Source organism: Triturus cristatus, chromosome 3_2, assembly GCF_964204655.1.
Source record: "Triturus cristatus chromosome 3_2, aTriCri1.1, whole genome shotgun sequence".
NCBI classification, from domain to species: Eukaryota; Metazoa; Chordata; class Amphibia; order Caudata; family Salamandridae; genus Triturus; species Triturus cristatus.
This window is the reverse complement of record NC_140584.1, coordinates 88,762,297-88,777,348: the sequence shown is the minus strand read 5'-3', so window position 1 is coordinate 88,777,348 and position 15,052 is coordinate 88,762,297. Positions and strand designations below refer to the sequence as shown.

Here is a 15,052-nt window from a genome sequence, read left to right as displayed (position 1 = left end):
AGCACCTCCTAAAAACACTATTAAAGTTATTGTTTGTATCAGACACACAGATTGGTTCTTGGAGACAAAACATAATTGCAAGTAAAGGTGATGTTGGCTCCTTAAATGTGTCTGAAGATCCACCATGTTTTTAGTAAACCGTAAACACATACAAACATTACATCAAGTACCAGAGCGCAACAACTCAGAACTCATGTAATATTCAGTATATACAGACTAGCACTGATTGCATGTAAGTACCTCCAAGTAATAAATTTAAGTTGTATTTGAGAATTAGATATGAGATGGTTTTAGGAAAAGAGCGATTACACCCACTATTTGGACATCGGCAATTGACCACTTCTGTCTTCAATATCAGATGAAAGGTGCTGAATAGGGCTTCATTTCCAAATGACGGCATAACCAATTAAACTACTTGGTTGAGGCACATCAGTCAACCAGCCCTTAAATATAATCCTTCCAACCTAATAAACCTATTTAAATGCTTGCTATAAAAGGCGTCCATTTTACTACAGAAATCCTTACCACTCTTTTCATTGTCCAATCTAGTTTCAGTGTTGTGGTGCTGAGAATTCTTCGGACTGGACTTCAAGCCCCTTTACACTGTCTAGTGGTTCTATTCCATCCTCCTGTTGCAAGAATAATCAGATCGCCTGCAACACCACAGCGAATGAAAATGGACAATTTTCAAACGTATACACACAGGTTTGTCTGCACCAGCTATGAATAAATGAAGTAATTGTACCCTTAATAATATGTATATAATTTATGCTATGACGTTATCCTATTTTGTTTGGTCTAATTTAGGACTGTGTGCTAATGGGCATCCCCTGAACTTTTTTCCATTGTAGCTTTGTGCAACAACTGCGAATAACAATATTGGAAACTAACAGCATATTCTGGTTTGCTTATCCTTCATTTGAGCAAAGCTTCGAGAATTGAAACGCGCTACCAGGTATAGGTTTGAAAGATGTCATCTAAAATTCTGAATATCATCTGCACCAACTAATCCTATCACAAACCGCTTTAATGAGACGGTTTAGAGCCTCACGTTGAATTTGAGGAGCATGGATAATTTTGATGTCTGGAGGAAATGCTAAATCTGCAGATGAATCCACTAGTGGAATTAAGTGCACCTAGTGATAGCATAATGGAGGAAATGTACTAGTTGATTTGTCACCTACGTTGTTTTTTGCAAGTTTGTGTATGAGTCACGTGCACCTTCTCAGATTCCACCACCACAAGAAACAGACTAGTACCTGCAGGCTCTACACAATGGAGTCTTCTACAGGCACTGACCTGGAAGGGATCAGAATTGACCAAAACTAGATGCACTGACGGTGCAGGGTAGGGGACACCTGGGCCTTCTCTTACGCAACTCTCATAGAGGGAAAGCTCTCATGTGAGCATTCCTTTGCTGGATGAAGCCACTTCGCCGGCTTCTTCAAATGCATAATTGCTCAAATTGATAACGTTTATTTTTTTCAAGTGATATTTTATTTTTAGGGCTAAATTTACATTGCTGTCATCTTCAGGTGTCTGCCTTTCTTTAACGGTCTTAAACTTTAAAGGGACTATCTAATAAACCACTCTTTTAATTCCCCCAAACGGTAAATTCTATTGGAATTCAGTTACATTTTTATATCTAGAGCTTCTACTTTAACCCTTTATTTTTTTCAGTTATTTAGTCTATTTTTACTATTATATTCCTTTGGCTTGGACCTTGAAGGTATTTATTGCTGTAATTCATGGAATTGTGGTCTTTGAATTGAGCACCCCAAGCACCCATGTCAAGCATTGGTCTTTAGTGGCTACATCAGACTGTCAAGAATATCATGGAGACCCCAGCAGGGGATGAATGTTTTGGAAGCTCAGAGTGCGGAGTCTCCCTAACTTTTTTCTTTCCCCTCCAGTGACTTTCCCACAATGTCAGAATGTGGGTACTCCAATATGGCATACCGCTTCATGCTTCTGAGCAACATATGTGTCTGTTACATTAAACAATAACATTAAAGTTTCCAAACGGGGGTGATAGTGACTGAATCTTAACCTGTGTCTGCGACTAGTATAATCTTGTGGAAATCTATGCTGGATGGAAGCCATGCTGTAATGTCCTTGAATAATACACTATACTGAATTAGTGTAAAGTTTAACACTGACCAATGATGTTTATCTTCCAGGGGTGTGTTAGCAAGCTGAAGGTCTGGATTGTACAGCATGTTGGCTCTATCGGAGCAATTGGAATTGCCATTGGAATAGTGCAGGTATCGCAGTGTCAAACATTGTTTAGAGTAATACCATTCTATTGTTAAATTTTGGTGTATAGAGTTGCAGCCACTAGGTGGCATTGGTACTGTATTGTATGGTTACAGCAGTGACATGGTTTACAGCAATGCCAATCTACCCTAATAGCTGCCTACCTAAATTAAGTCTTTAAGATTGTTATATTTTTTGTTTAAACTGCCACTAGGTTGCACTGTTAGTAGTGATGCCTCTACCACTTACCTGTCATTTTTATAACTTTACTTAGGTTCTAGTCGTCTTGTTCCAGGCATTGCATGGTGCAGTTTACCTCGCCCAACAAAAAACATTTAGCTACCCTAGACTTTTGAGGAAAACATCCAAATACACCTAGTCACAACTCTTTCATGCCAGGGTCCAACAAATGGAGATCATTCTTGAGACATCCTCATCAACAAGCAACATTGGTGCCCTAGTGGTAACCTGAATGAAAGATGGGAATGAAGGACCTTGATGAGGAAGACTATGACTTGGAGTAATGCAGATTACTGGTACATAATTGGGGCACTACTTACTCTTCTTTCTTATCCCAGCCCATTCAAAATAAGAATGCAACACAACTCATTACAGGTAGTTGACAACAAAGTGAGGACATCCCAGAAGCAAACTCATGAGAACAAGGGGCAGATGATAGCTCAAAACCAATCCATTACAGATAGCGGGACATGAACGTCTTATGGTTGCTTTGGTTACATCCCTCATGAAAGCACTAATGAAGGTCTCCCAGGAGGTGGACAAACTTGGTGGAAAGTTCTTCAGTCTCCTAGAGTTCAGTAGTCTCTGAGGCCTGGGATGGCAGAGAATGTAAAAACTGACCCTAGTGATGTAAGGTTTCCATGGAGGGCCAGTCACGGTTTCCAACATCAAAGTGGCAAAACATAGTCAACTTGGCAGAAGACAGCTGCCTGTGCCTAGTGGGTGCTCTCATTCGCTATGAAAGGATCCTGATAGAAGACCAGCAGCCTCGCCATAGTGTGTAAACAGCCAAAGGTACCATAAGAAACACCTAGGCACTTAATCTAGAAACAAGAGGCAATTTTCACACTAACAAATTGCCCTATTCTCAGAGAAGGTGCCTTAAGGAAACTACTACCAAAAACACTCCATAATAATTCAATTTGAGGGCCATAGCGATCAAATGAATTTCCCACAATCTGGTGAACCAAAGGCAAGCCTCGAAAGGTAACATTATAAGGAATGAAAATACTCCAATACTAAAAGAGGAGAAAGCCATTTGGGCAACTGGTTGAGCATCGAAGACTAAAGTGAGTTGCAATCCAGCAACACATCTAGAAGACGACCATACTCCACAGGAACCTTTCATAAAGCTAATAAGTATCCAGATATGAGAAACATGGGTGGCAAGCACTCCCCTTGAGGATTATCAGGCCTCCAGAATGGCAGCCCCTTGGATAGTAGGAGATGGACTTGTTTAGGTGAAGAGTCTATAGTCCTAGACATACTTGTAGACTTGATAAACAACCACTTGGACAAACTCCACAATTCCCCGGTATTAAGGTGTTCAAAGGAGCAAAGATCATTGAAAAACCTGGTTGCCATAAAAACAATCCATAAAATCCCAAAGAACTCTATGAACCTCAGCAAGGGATTAGGAATCTGTATGTGCAAAGGCATAGAGGAGTTCCATGGAGGCAAGGCAGATAGCTTGGCAGGTAAATGCCTAAAGTAGAAAAAGGTGAGGAGATTGAAGAGAAGATGGTACTGGGCAAGAGAACAGGTTTATTCTTCAGCCACCAACAACTAGGTCCCAGGAGTAACTGCCTAGCTAGGAACCTTGGGGCCCCAATATTATTCCAGTTACTATGCAACATTAACATTTGCAATACCCAACACCCTCATCCCTTCACAAAATAATACTAAAATAAATTATACATAATCTAAGGGTCCATATGCATGTGCAAACATGTAAAATACTCAATTGAGCTAAAATGTACAATAATGTGGCAATACTGACAGAATAAAATACTATGGTTACTGTAAATTATACAGCAGTTACATAACAGAATCCTTACATTTAGCAGCACACGTTCACCCTCTGTGTGATAATCATCATTGCCTGTGGTCTTATGCCTTTGTTCCCTGCCCCCTTGTATTAACTCCCACCTTTTCACATACATGTGAGGAAATTGAGTCTGGAACAATTGTCACCATGCCTTTATTCCATACTTTTGTATTCTCAAGCCCAGCATAGTCCTTCACTTCTTGAACTGGCTTCGAATACCGAGAGAATCCCTTTTGGATATTAACCGTTTTTTTCAATTCTCACTGAATCACCTACTTTTTTTAAATTTCACCCACAGCAGCAGATTTCTTTTGCACTTCACGTCTCGCATCCACCAAGCACCCCACCTGCACAGCATCTACCGCCTTCCTGTTCATCCATTCTATAGGCTTAGACCCAGCCACCCTACCTCTTAACAACGTAGGCAGTGACATTCCGGTACTAATGTGGGGGCAGTCCTCAATGGCCCACACCATGTCCCTAATCAGACTTCCAATCCAACCCATTTACTAAAGCTAATTGCAGTTGATCCTTGATGATGATGTATCCATTCCACCAACTCATTACTTCAGGGATGATACAAGAATGACCTTTTGTGCTTGATGTTATTAAATTCTAGAAATGTTCTCATTTCCCTAAATACCAACTGGGCACCATTAAGAGTCCCTATTTCTTCAAGATACTTCTCTATCAGAGATACCTCCTTGAAAAAATTAATGATTGCATAGGAAATTCACATGGTCAACAAATGTAATTTCGGCCCATTTTGTAAATTCATCAAAAGAAAGACATACTTCAGCACACTACCCAAACCTTTCTTATGGCCCTGATACATCAAAAGATAAAGTACACCATGGCAAGTTAGCTGTGACAATAGGAATGATAGGACTAGTTACTTGCCCTTTGTCACTAATCACTCATGCACAACAATCTCAGACAAAATGTTCCATAGCCATGTTCACTCCAGGCCTCCAAACATCTTCCCTAGCTCTGCACTTAATAGCATGATGTATGATGTGACCTTCATAAACAAGAGTTAAGACTTTGCCCCAAAAGTTTGAAGAAACAACCAACAAGCCACATCTGTCTAAAACGCAATTCACTACTGATAAATCTTTTGAAACCTGTTGGTAGGGAATAAGATTTCCATCAATTTATTTGGTAGTCGAGTTTGGGTTCAACACCCTCCTTGGACACATGATGAACTAAGTAATCTACCCCGTCTTGAAAAATGCACATTTATCCTTCCATAGAGTCAGACCACTCAATATCAAAATCTTAAGGACACACCTTAGTCTCTCATCATGCTCACATTTGACCTTCCCCTATACCTAAATGTAGTCCTGAAAATAGGCGACATCTGACATGCCTCTGCACAGATTGTTCATGAGTCTCCGGAAAACTGATCATGCGGATGCTAATCCAAATGGCATTCAATATGATACACCCCTTCTGGTATCAAAAAGAATGTAAGGTTTCAAGAGTCCTGACAAAATTCAGCCTGATGGTAAGCAGCTGGCATATCCAAGGATGTTAAAAAAAAAAAAAAAAAAAAAAAAAAACTACCCCTTACAGGGTGTCTAGCGTTTTGTTGATTTTGGGCAAAGGCTGACGATCCACCCATATATTAGCATTCAAATCCCTTTAATCAACTCATAATCTTAAAGGTTTGTATGCTTTATGTGCCAACACCACCGGGGCAAGCCATTCAAAACCCTCTATTGGTTCAATGATTCCCGATTTGCATTGATTCTCAGGTTCTGTTCTCAATTCAGATCCTAAACCCAGAGGTACCTTGTGTGTCTTATGCAGAACTGCTTGGGCATTCTTTTAAAACAATGGTGTTGAAAATCCTACAATTTCCCTAACTCTTCCTTGAACATGTGAGGATACTTGCCCATTCATTCTCACTCACTTGGCGCAAACAGGAGCAACTAGGATCATAATGGGTTATTTTTACATAAAATTACTATATCAAGACAATTAAAGGTCGAATATTATGTGATTCTTTGATCATACCAGATTGGAACCATCCTTTACAACATAAACTGTTCCCCTTATAGAACTGCACTCAAATTCCAATGTGGAATCAAATTTACCCTTCACCTCTACTCTTTTCCCTCCATATGCAAGTTTTTTGGTGTGGGAGTCAAGAAATTGTCCATTCAAACTCAACAAAATCCTTTATATTGAGGAGTGTAAAAGGGGAAGCTGAATCTGCCATGAATTTGACCATATTACTGTTGGCAGCTACCTCACACACAAGAGGCTTCCTTCGGTGAACATCATACATAGAGTATATTTCTACAATTTCCTCCCAACCATGCTCTGTCGAAGACAACATCAGTAAGCAATTATCTGATAAGTCTCCAGGGACTTTACCATTGCAGAAGTATGAGGTTTTAACCCAGGTGCTGACCTAATCACACTTGCAAAGTGACCTTTCTTTATGCCCTTAAAGCAAGTCTGATTAACAACATTACTAAACTTAGCATTTCTCAAAAGTAACTTGCATCCACACCAGAAACAAAACATATAGTTCTATTCACGTTGGACTTTTGAGATTTACTGGTTTCTGTGGAAGCTTCTCACCTTCCACCTTAGATTACCTCTTTTCTGATTGTTTCACAATTTGCTTAATCTCACAGGATCTGGTGGTACCACTAATCTTTCATACACAGTTCAGAATGCTCAATGTCTCTAGCTAGCGCCAAGGCGTTTTCCAAATCAGGATATTCCATACTGGAGTCTCTCTTAGACCCTACTATTTTTGGTTCTATCAATTGGCCGTGAATAATTTTCATTATCATTTCAATAATTGCACCACGGACAGAAGTGTACATGCAATCATGAAATCAATGACTCTTCAGGAAGTTGTGCATGTTGTAAAAATGTGTGATGGCCCAACAGTTTTTATTTGGGCCAAGTCTTATATGAAGAGTTCTGATAATAGATGCGTATTTGTCCATAGTGTCAATGACCACCACCCTCACCAGTTCTAGTACGGACGTTGACCACTTCTAGGGAAGTGTTTTTAAAATGCTCCTTCCTTCTGGATCCAAATTGTGCGCCAAAAAGTAAGTGATTTTTGTTTCTTGGAGGTATCTCCATCGATGACCTCTAAATATTCCTCAAATGCTTCCTTCCAATGTGGGCAACCAAGTGGAGGAGTGCCTTGAACAGGTAAGAATGGTGTAGGAGCTGCAATTCTCTCCAGGAGTATGGCCTAGCGTGGGTGAGGTGCTGCCACCCTTCACTATGCAACTACCTGTCATAAAGTATGGTACACAAATATCGCATAGGTGTGCCTGTTCCAGTGAGTGCAGACTTTAAATGTACACAAACAGCAACACTATGAACACTATCATCTGGAACTGTTTAAGTAAATGTTTAGGAATTAAATCCTTTCTAAATTGCTCACAAATGGCTGCCAAAACATCGCGTCCAAGGAGACTTTACATTAAGTTGGGGACAAACTTAATCCCAACCTCTTGAAAATGGCTGCCAGAGGCATGGCACACACAATTGTCTATGTGCAGTTGAGGACAAAGTCCATTCCAACATTCTAAAATGGCCACCAAGGGCGTTGTGTATGCACGAAAATATCTGTTTATATGGGAATTATGGCCAACTCCTTGCTCTTGGGACGGCTTCCGTAACTCCAAAATCGTCCTGAACACCAGCAACAAGGCGGAGCAACATTCGCAGCAGGGAAATTCAGTCAGGACTGCTGCCCGATGCAAACATCCACCACACAAGCAGAGAGAAGCGCCGCCCTACCAGGAAATGGAGCGGATCAGGTGCTGATTGTGAGAAGTTGGCCTGATGTATGATGTCACTAGTTATAGTGTACACCTTATATCAGTCCAAATACCCTTATGGTGATTGGTTGTAAAGTCAACCTTATAGACCAGCTATCCTAGTGGTAGCATGGACAAGAGCAGTCTTAGGCTAAACTCTGAATGGCATGTGAAGCCAGCTGTGATACCATATATAATCCCTTGAATACCAAATGAAAGGACACCACAACAGATATATATATAAAATAAAGTGTATTTATTCTAAGCAAACCCTCAGCACTCTTTATGAGATTAGAGGTAAGTACAACACAGTCTTATTAATGCATACAGTAAGTCACACAGGTAAGTAATACAGTTAGGCCCTAGGGGCCACGCAAACCATATACTAAATAAGTGGTATAAGAACCACTGTCACGGAAATAGAATAGGCCTAGGCCTAGGGAATCGCTGGGGCTACACTACACTAGCGTTAGTTAGGAAGTGGGAGGCCCACGGGATTCGTGTGCAGAGTGGAAACACTCGCGCGTAATGCGTAAAAGTCAATAGCAATAGTACAGTTTAGAAAACGGTAGATTTAGGACACTTCCGGAGTAGCTAGGAAGTTGAGACTTGAAAACTAGACACTAGGATAGTCACTATCCTGATGAGCACCGGAGTACCCAAGTTACCTAGCCCACAGGCTGCGGGTGCATAGGGGTGAAGATGCGTCGTTTTCGTCGTCGATTCCTATGGATGCCTGAAGAAAGATGCTGACAGGCAGTCAGGGGAGAGTGTCCGGTGGATCCCAAGGCTGGGATCAGGAAGAGAAGAAACCTGCAAGCAGAAGGGACAGAGTCAAGGTCACTAGCCAGTGACCACGTGGAACCAGGAAGGAACCAGGCGATGTCGTGAAGAGTTGCAGGTGAAGGTGAAGCTTGTCGCTGCAGCCAGGAGGACCAGGAAGCGTCGAGGACGACCAGGACCAGGAGGCGAGCTGTCCCACGAAGGCTCTTGCTGTCGGCGGCGTCGAAGTTGGACTAGGACTCACCAAGCCTTGGCAAGCGGAACCCACGAAGAACAAGGGACTTGCTTCTGGTGCAGACCAGGAAGGTCTGGGGTGCTTCTTCTTTGCAGAGAAGTGGGAGCCAGTCTGGAGGAGCCAAACCAGTGCAGAAGATTTCAGGGAGCGTCGTCACAGAGGCCACTAGCCAGCGGGCAAGCAACCGGACAGACGCGGCAAGCAGGAAAATGCTGAAGGGCCCCACGCAGGACTCGTGGAGTGTGGGGGGCTAATCTTCGGTGCAGTTGGTGCTTGGGGTTGGGGCTTCTCAATCCCCGGTGCACAACTTCGAGGGTACCTCAGAAGCTGCGCTGTAAGTTACTAGCCACTTTTCCCAGGTAGCCGGTCCCACGTCGCTCGTCGCCTCCACGGATCTCCGCTCTGCTGCAGATGTGGATGAGGGTCGGAGAAGTCTGGAAGTCAAGGCTCTGGTCGGGCTCTGCAGTCGGTTCCTCGTAGAACGGTCGCAAAGCAAAGGGTAGTCTCTTGATGGTGCCTGTTTGCACAGGGTAGCCACTCCTTGGCTACAAGGGAGATTCTTCAGTCTTCTTCTTTCGTCGAATGTCGAAGGTCCAGAGTTTCTGTTCAGTTTTGCAGGTTCAGGATAATCTAAAGTCTTGAGGCCCAACTCCCACTCTTATACTAATCTGGGGGGCTGGGATACCTGCTAGGTCACGCCTTATGGGTGGGACCTGGGAGGGGGTGGTTACACCCACTTCCCTTTGTCCAGTTTCGCGCCAGAGCTGGGGCTGGAGTGCCCCAGCGCCGGTTTGAACTGGACTATGCAAGGAACACCTTGTGTGCCCCAGGCATGTCTCATTCCTTTCAGCCCACCCTGCCCCAATACACTAAAGGCTGTCTGGGGAGGTGCTAGCACCTCCCCAAGCAGGAACCCTATTGTCCAGGCCTCCCTGGCTGGGATCACTCCCAGCAGCAGGAGGTCAGACTTGTGTCTGTGGCAGCAGCATCCATTTTGAGATGCTGAGGCCTTGGTCAGAGGTTACACAGCAAAGTAGGATTTTAACATGTCTCTCCCTCTAGAAGGGAGGAATAATATCCTCATCACCAGAAATGGTATGGGGGTATTATTCCAAAGTGTTAGACACCTTACACGACATGTTTTGATACAGCCCAACCATAGTTACCATAACCGTTTAAGATTATAAGGCACTTTAAGAGTATATGGTAGGCTATATCATAGAACAGCTATAAGGACGTGGTTCCGAAAGCTGCAGACAGGCTCAGCTCATGCTAGAGCACCATCTCACATGTTACCAAGCACTCTGCCTCCAGGATTGTTAAGGCCTGCCATAGGAGTGACTGATAGGTACACATGTGTCTATATATAAGGGCAGATATAGGCATACTATATCTAAGCAAGGGGTGATTACACGACCTTGCCCCAGCTGAGTGATCAGCCAGTTGTGTCTGATTGGAAGGCCAGCCCAGGGGTGGCATAATACATGCTGCAGCCCCTGGGAGGCCTAGGGTACACCTATGCCCTGGGTACCTAGGGTACACTATACAGGGTCCAATAAGGTGATCCTTACCAATTGGGTATGTACCTAGGGTACATGGAGTCCATTTTACAGAGAGAGCAGACAGCCTGAGACCCTGAATGGCAGGATCTCAGGCCAACTAAGTCGAAAAACCAGCTAGACACTAGGCAAAAAGTTGGGGGTAACCATAGTCAGATATCCACCTTCCTACACAGATGGCAAATCATTGCCAATGAAGAGAAGACAGTTCCAGGTAAATTAACAGATTTTTTTTCAACCACCAACAACTAGGTCTCAGCAGCAGCTGCCTAGTCCGGAATCTTCGTGCCATACCATTCCCCAATTACTAGGCAACATTAGTATTCCACAATACCAGCCCCACTCTACCAGCTGCAGAACCCAAGCATCTTTGCCAGATAAATGCCTGAAGCGAAAGGCGGTGAGGAAAGGAGCTCCTCGCCCTAATGTATAATTCAGTGCTGAAGAGAATTCTTTTCAAAGAGGTTTTAGACCAATATTCCTTTTTTTGCTCGTTTCAAACTCCCACACCACTGGCAAGCCTTGAGGATGCAAAGAGACTGAGGGAAATATACAGGATCAGGGAATAGAACTGCTTCCCAAATAGCATGTGATATAGTTTTAAATAAAAGGTCTGAGGTGTAATGTAGTCAAGGTAAGAAGTCGAGAAGAAACTCTTCTGTGTTGTGACAGAGAGAAATGAGCAATCTGGATAGGCCAGGAGCCGCATTACAGATCTTGCCCCACGAGAACAGGAGTTTGCACTGGCTTCTTCCACCCCAGGACACTTTGGTGTACTGCCCCTTCTGTAATACGATGTGCCCTAGCACACATTTTGCACTGGCACCATCACAATGAGTCATTTCCTCATTTGCATGGGACCTGGCCCCATGCACATGGGGTAACATTTTGTCTATGTACCCATGCTGTATTACAGACTCTGGCATAGAGGCTAAGAATTCATAGATGGTTAACTGTGAATAAAGCGGATGTTTTTCACCCCAGGATTTTCAATGACTTGATAAGAAAATCCTCCAGCTTTGCTGTTGTGTGGTACTCCGAGCCCCTCAATTAAAATATCTCCATTACTTGTTACCCATCTATAACTTTACATATCGATGCATAAAATGCAGTAGGGGCCTGGTATTGTGTTGCAAGTGGTTACCTCCCAACTAGAAAGCTTGTTCCCTGGATATAGGGTGTCTCAGAATCCGGTCTGCTCAGAATTGCTCCCTTATGCTAACGCTCTAATGAATGTCAGTTCAATTAAATAGGCAGGATGAGCAAGGTGAAGAGACTAGCGTCTGATATTGGGCTGCAGGAAGTTAGGGACCATGCAGACACAGCAACCTTTCCATCAAAAGACCTCGTGAAAACACGGTTTTGGGATTTGGTAGTGCAAGCTGAGCTCAGCAATACACCAAGGGGAAGGCATACAAATGTGCATGGAATCCAAACTGGATAGTTCCCAGCAGAATTACATCGATATTATCCAGGTACCATATGACCGGAAACTATACATCGTTTAGCGCCGGGGCACCTCCTCTGAGGTAGCTGTGAGCTCTATAAATGTCTATTACATTACATTGGTACGCTTCCTTTAAATTCATTCACAAGTAGTTGCCATTGTAATCCAGTGGCAAGCCAACTAAGCTGTGGATGCAACACTGCTATGGAATCTGTTGCTCATGTAGTGTTTGCTTGCCCAGCTTAAGTGCTCCCAAGAGCCAACTGGCTAAAACCAATTTGCAAACAGCCTGGAATACGTAAACATGAAGCAGACTTGCACATTTTAAGATCAGACAGGAGATCTGTTTGCTTGCATTGTTGCCAAATTTCTAGGGCACATGAGTGGTCTTGGGAGAAAAGTGCTAAAGTCTAGAATGCATTAATTTTACTATATGATTGAAAATTGTATATTTCCGCATTTATCTCCAGTAGACTGTTTTATGTTCTCTTCTCTTTTTTAGCATTACTTGTACTTTAAGGACCTGTTTTTAATGTCTTTTGTAGAACTTTTAAATAGGATACGAGTTGACATCCTGCTAATGTATCCTGAGTGTTGTCATGTTCTTGCATTATCTGTTGATGTTAAAACTTTTATGGCATGTGTGCCGAAATAGTTATTACCCGTAAACGGGTGTTTGTGTTCAAACATTGTCAGTAAATACTCGTAACATCAGTTCCATTTCCAAGTATAAGAAATTGATGTGCTCGAAATTCATTTACCTTTAAGTTGACCTGTTTTTTTGTTCTTTTTCCTTCAGATAGTTGGAATCATTGGCAGCTGTTGTCTAGTGAAGTCACTGAAAGGAAATTATAATGTAATGTGACCTTCAAAGACCTCAATTTATACATTCCTCCGATGGGATCCTGCGTTGTGCTGCCTACAGCAAACAACTATTTACCTATTCAGTACCACCCTAATACTTCATATCTCTGGAAAGCTAATATTAAATTGCGAATTAGTGAAAATTAAAAGAGCAATAAGATAAAAGACCAAATATTCTCTTTATGTTGTTTTTTTCCCCTCCGTTTTTATATAGCGTGAAGTCGACCCGAGGGTACTGGAGCACTTTACATGAGCACCAGTCACATTACACAAGGACTCATTCATGTTTTTTGTAGGCACAGGGAGATTAAGTGATTTGCCCAGAATTACAGGATGTTGAGCCGACATACAGCAGGACACAGGTAAAGGGTACACTTGGGGTGGACAGTGTCCAACCCCTTTTTAGGTCTCGCCCACGCAGCACGCATGTGCTGCTTAGGAGGACCTTTAGCTGTCGCTCTGCTCTTTTTGGAAGCACATACTCTTGCTTGTGGCGGCATCCACCTTGCGGGTGCAAGCAGGGGCGTGCCACAAGCACGAGTATGTGCTTCCAAAAAGAGCAGATTGCTCTCCCAAGCGCGCGCACCCGCGCCTCTCTCCTCGCCCACACGTCCCGGCCACTCACTTGTTCCGCCCTCTGTCTTGCGTCTCAGCGTCTGCTCAACTTTCTGTGATTCTGGGCAAATCACTTAATCTACCTGTGTCTTCCATGTACTACGCCAGCGATATTATTTGGATGGCAAGGGAGCATCTCTCTTGTCTCCCTTCTTCGCGCTGCCTCTCTAGATGTGTCCCGCTGCTGTCTCGTGCCCTCTGCGCTTGGCCGCCTCCCTCTCACTCTGCTCACAATCCCAGCTTTATTGACATGATTGGAATGCAAGTATTGCCAATTACTTACAAATGGAGTTAGACAGATGCCGATTCAGAGCGTGGCCAGCATCTTTCTCCTTCCGGCTCCACCACCCTCACAGAACCTTGACCGGTTACACCAATCATACAGCCTCAACCAGCAGCATCGACACGGGTATGGAACCCTGACCGGCCACATCCCACCACTGCATGGAGCAGTGACAGACTGCTGCACCCCCTGCAGTCCTCAGTGGTTTAGGGTGCCACAGCCCTTCTGCCTGAGTGCCCTTCATAGTCGTGACAATCCCATGCAGTGAGACGCCATCACCGCCTGTATACCGGTGCCGCCTCAGGTCACCTTATGAGCTGCAAACCCAGTCTGCACGTCAGCCAGAGGCTACCAGCCTCGGCACCACCAGCTTGTGTCACTATACTGGATCCACGCTACCCTGGACATCAGGGAACCGAACAGCAAACTTGCCAGAGTGAGATTCCCCACAGCTGGCCAGCTAATCACCGCCGGTTATTAGGAGCACATAGTAGTTGCCAGGTCTGGCCTGCCAGCCTGTGTGCAGTCCGATCAGCAAAACTGTCCCTTAGAACATCAGAGAACCATTGACCAAGTCAATGGCCCTAGCTTGTTGTATGTGTAATGTTACATGTTGTATTAAATATCTGGATGCAGTGACAGGAGAAGCAACATTCCAGTCTGGCGGCACACTATGCTACGCACAGATTTTCAGTTTACATGTTTTAATCCAACATTTTAATTACATTGGCCACGCCCCTTAGAGTGACCCTTCCAGTTTTTTCACCCCACTTAAAGCCCTCCAGGACACCTGCTTTTCCTTCTCCCCGCAATGCGTCCATACAACCGGAGATGCTGCGCCCTCTAATCCATGTTAACACATTTTTAATGTATGTGTTTTTGAGACATTAAAACATTTACAATATCGCCCCAAAGTATCGGAGCTCACCAGTGAGATCCAGAGTGTCTCATCTCCGGCCATGCTTGTAACGCAGAGTGGCAGCCTGCAAGTACCATGCTAGTGTTTTTTATGCCAAGTCTTTTTCAGAGTTCTCACAATTGCAGAGGAGCAATAAAAAATAGGACTATGTCTCCCCAGCTAAGCTTCCAAAGCGAGGCTGCGAGAAGCCTGGGAGCGGTCTCGTCTGGATTGGTAAACACGG

General features: G+C 43.7%; 1 protein-coding gene across 2 annotated transcripts in view; it reads left to right on the top strand.

Annotated features, from left to right (window-relative positions):
* LOC146856857 (CD63 antigen-like) overlaps positions 1-13,184 on the top strand; it is a 52,569-nt gene extending 39,385 nt beyond the window's left edge. For both annotated transcript variants that reach the window (XM_085646771.1, XM_085646770.1), the window contains 3 exons: positions 550-705; positions 2,181-2,264; positions 12,948-13,184. In XM_085646771.1, the coding sequence (XP_085502897.1) occupies positions 550-705; positions 2,181-2,264; positions 12,948-13,013 (306 nt within the window). In that variant the 3' untranslated portion in view covers positions 13,014-13,184. The remainder of the gene's footprint in view (positions 1-549; positions 706-2,180; positions 2,265-12,947) is intronic.
* Positions 13,185-15,052: the final 1,868 nt, after the last annotated feature.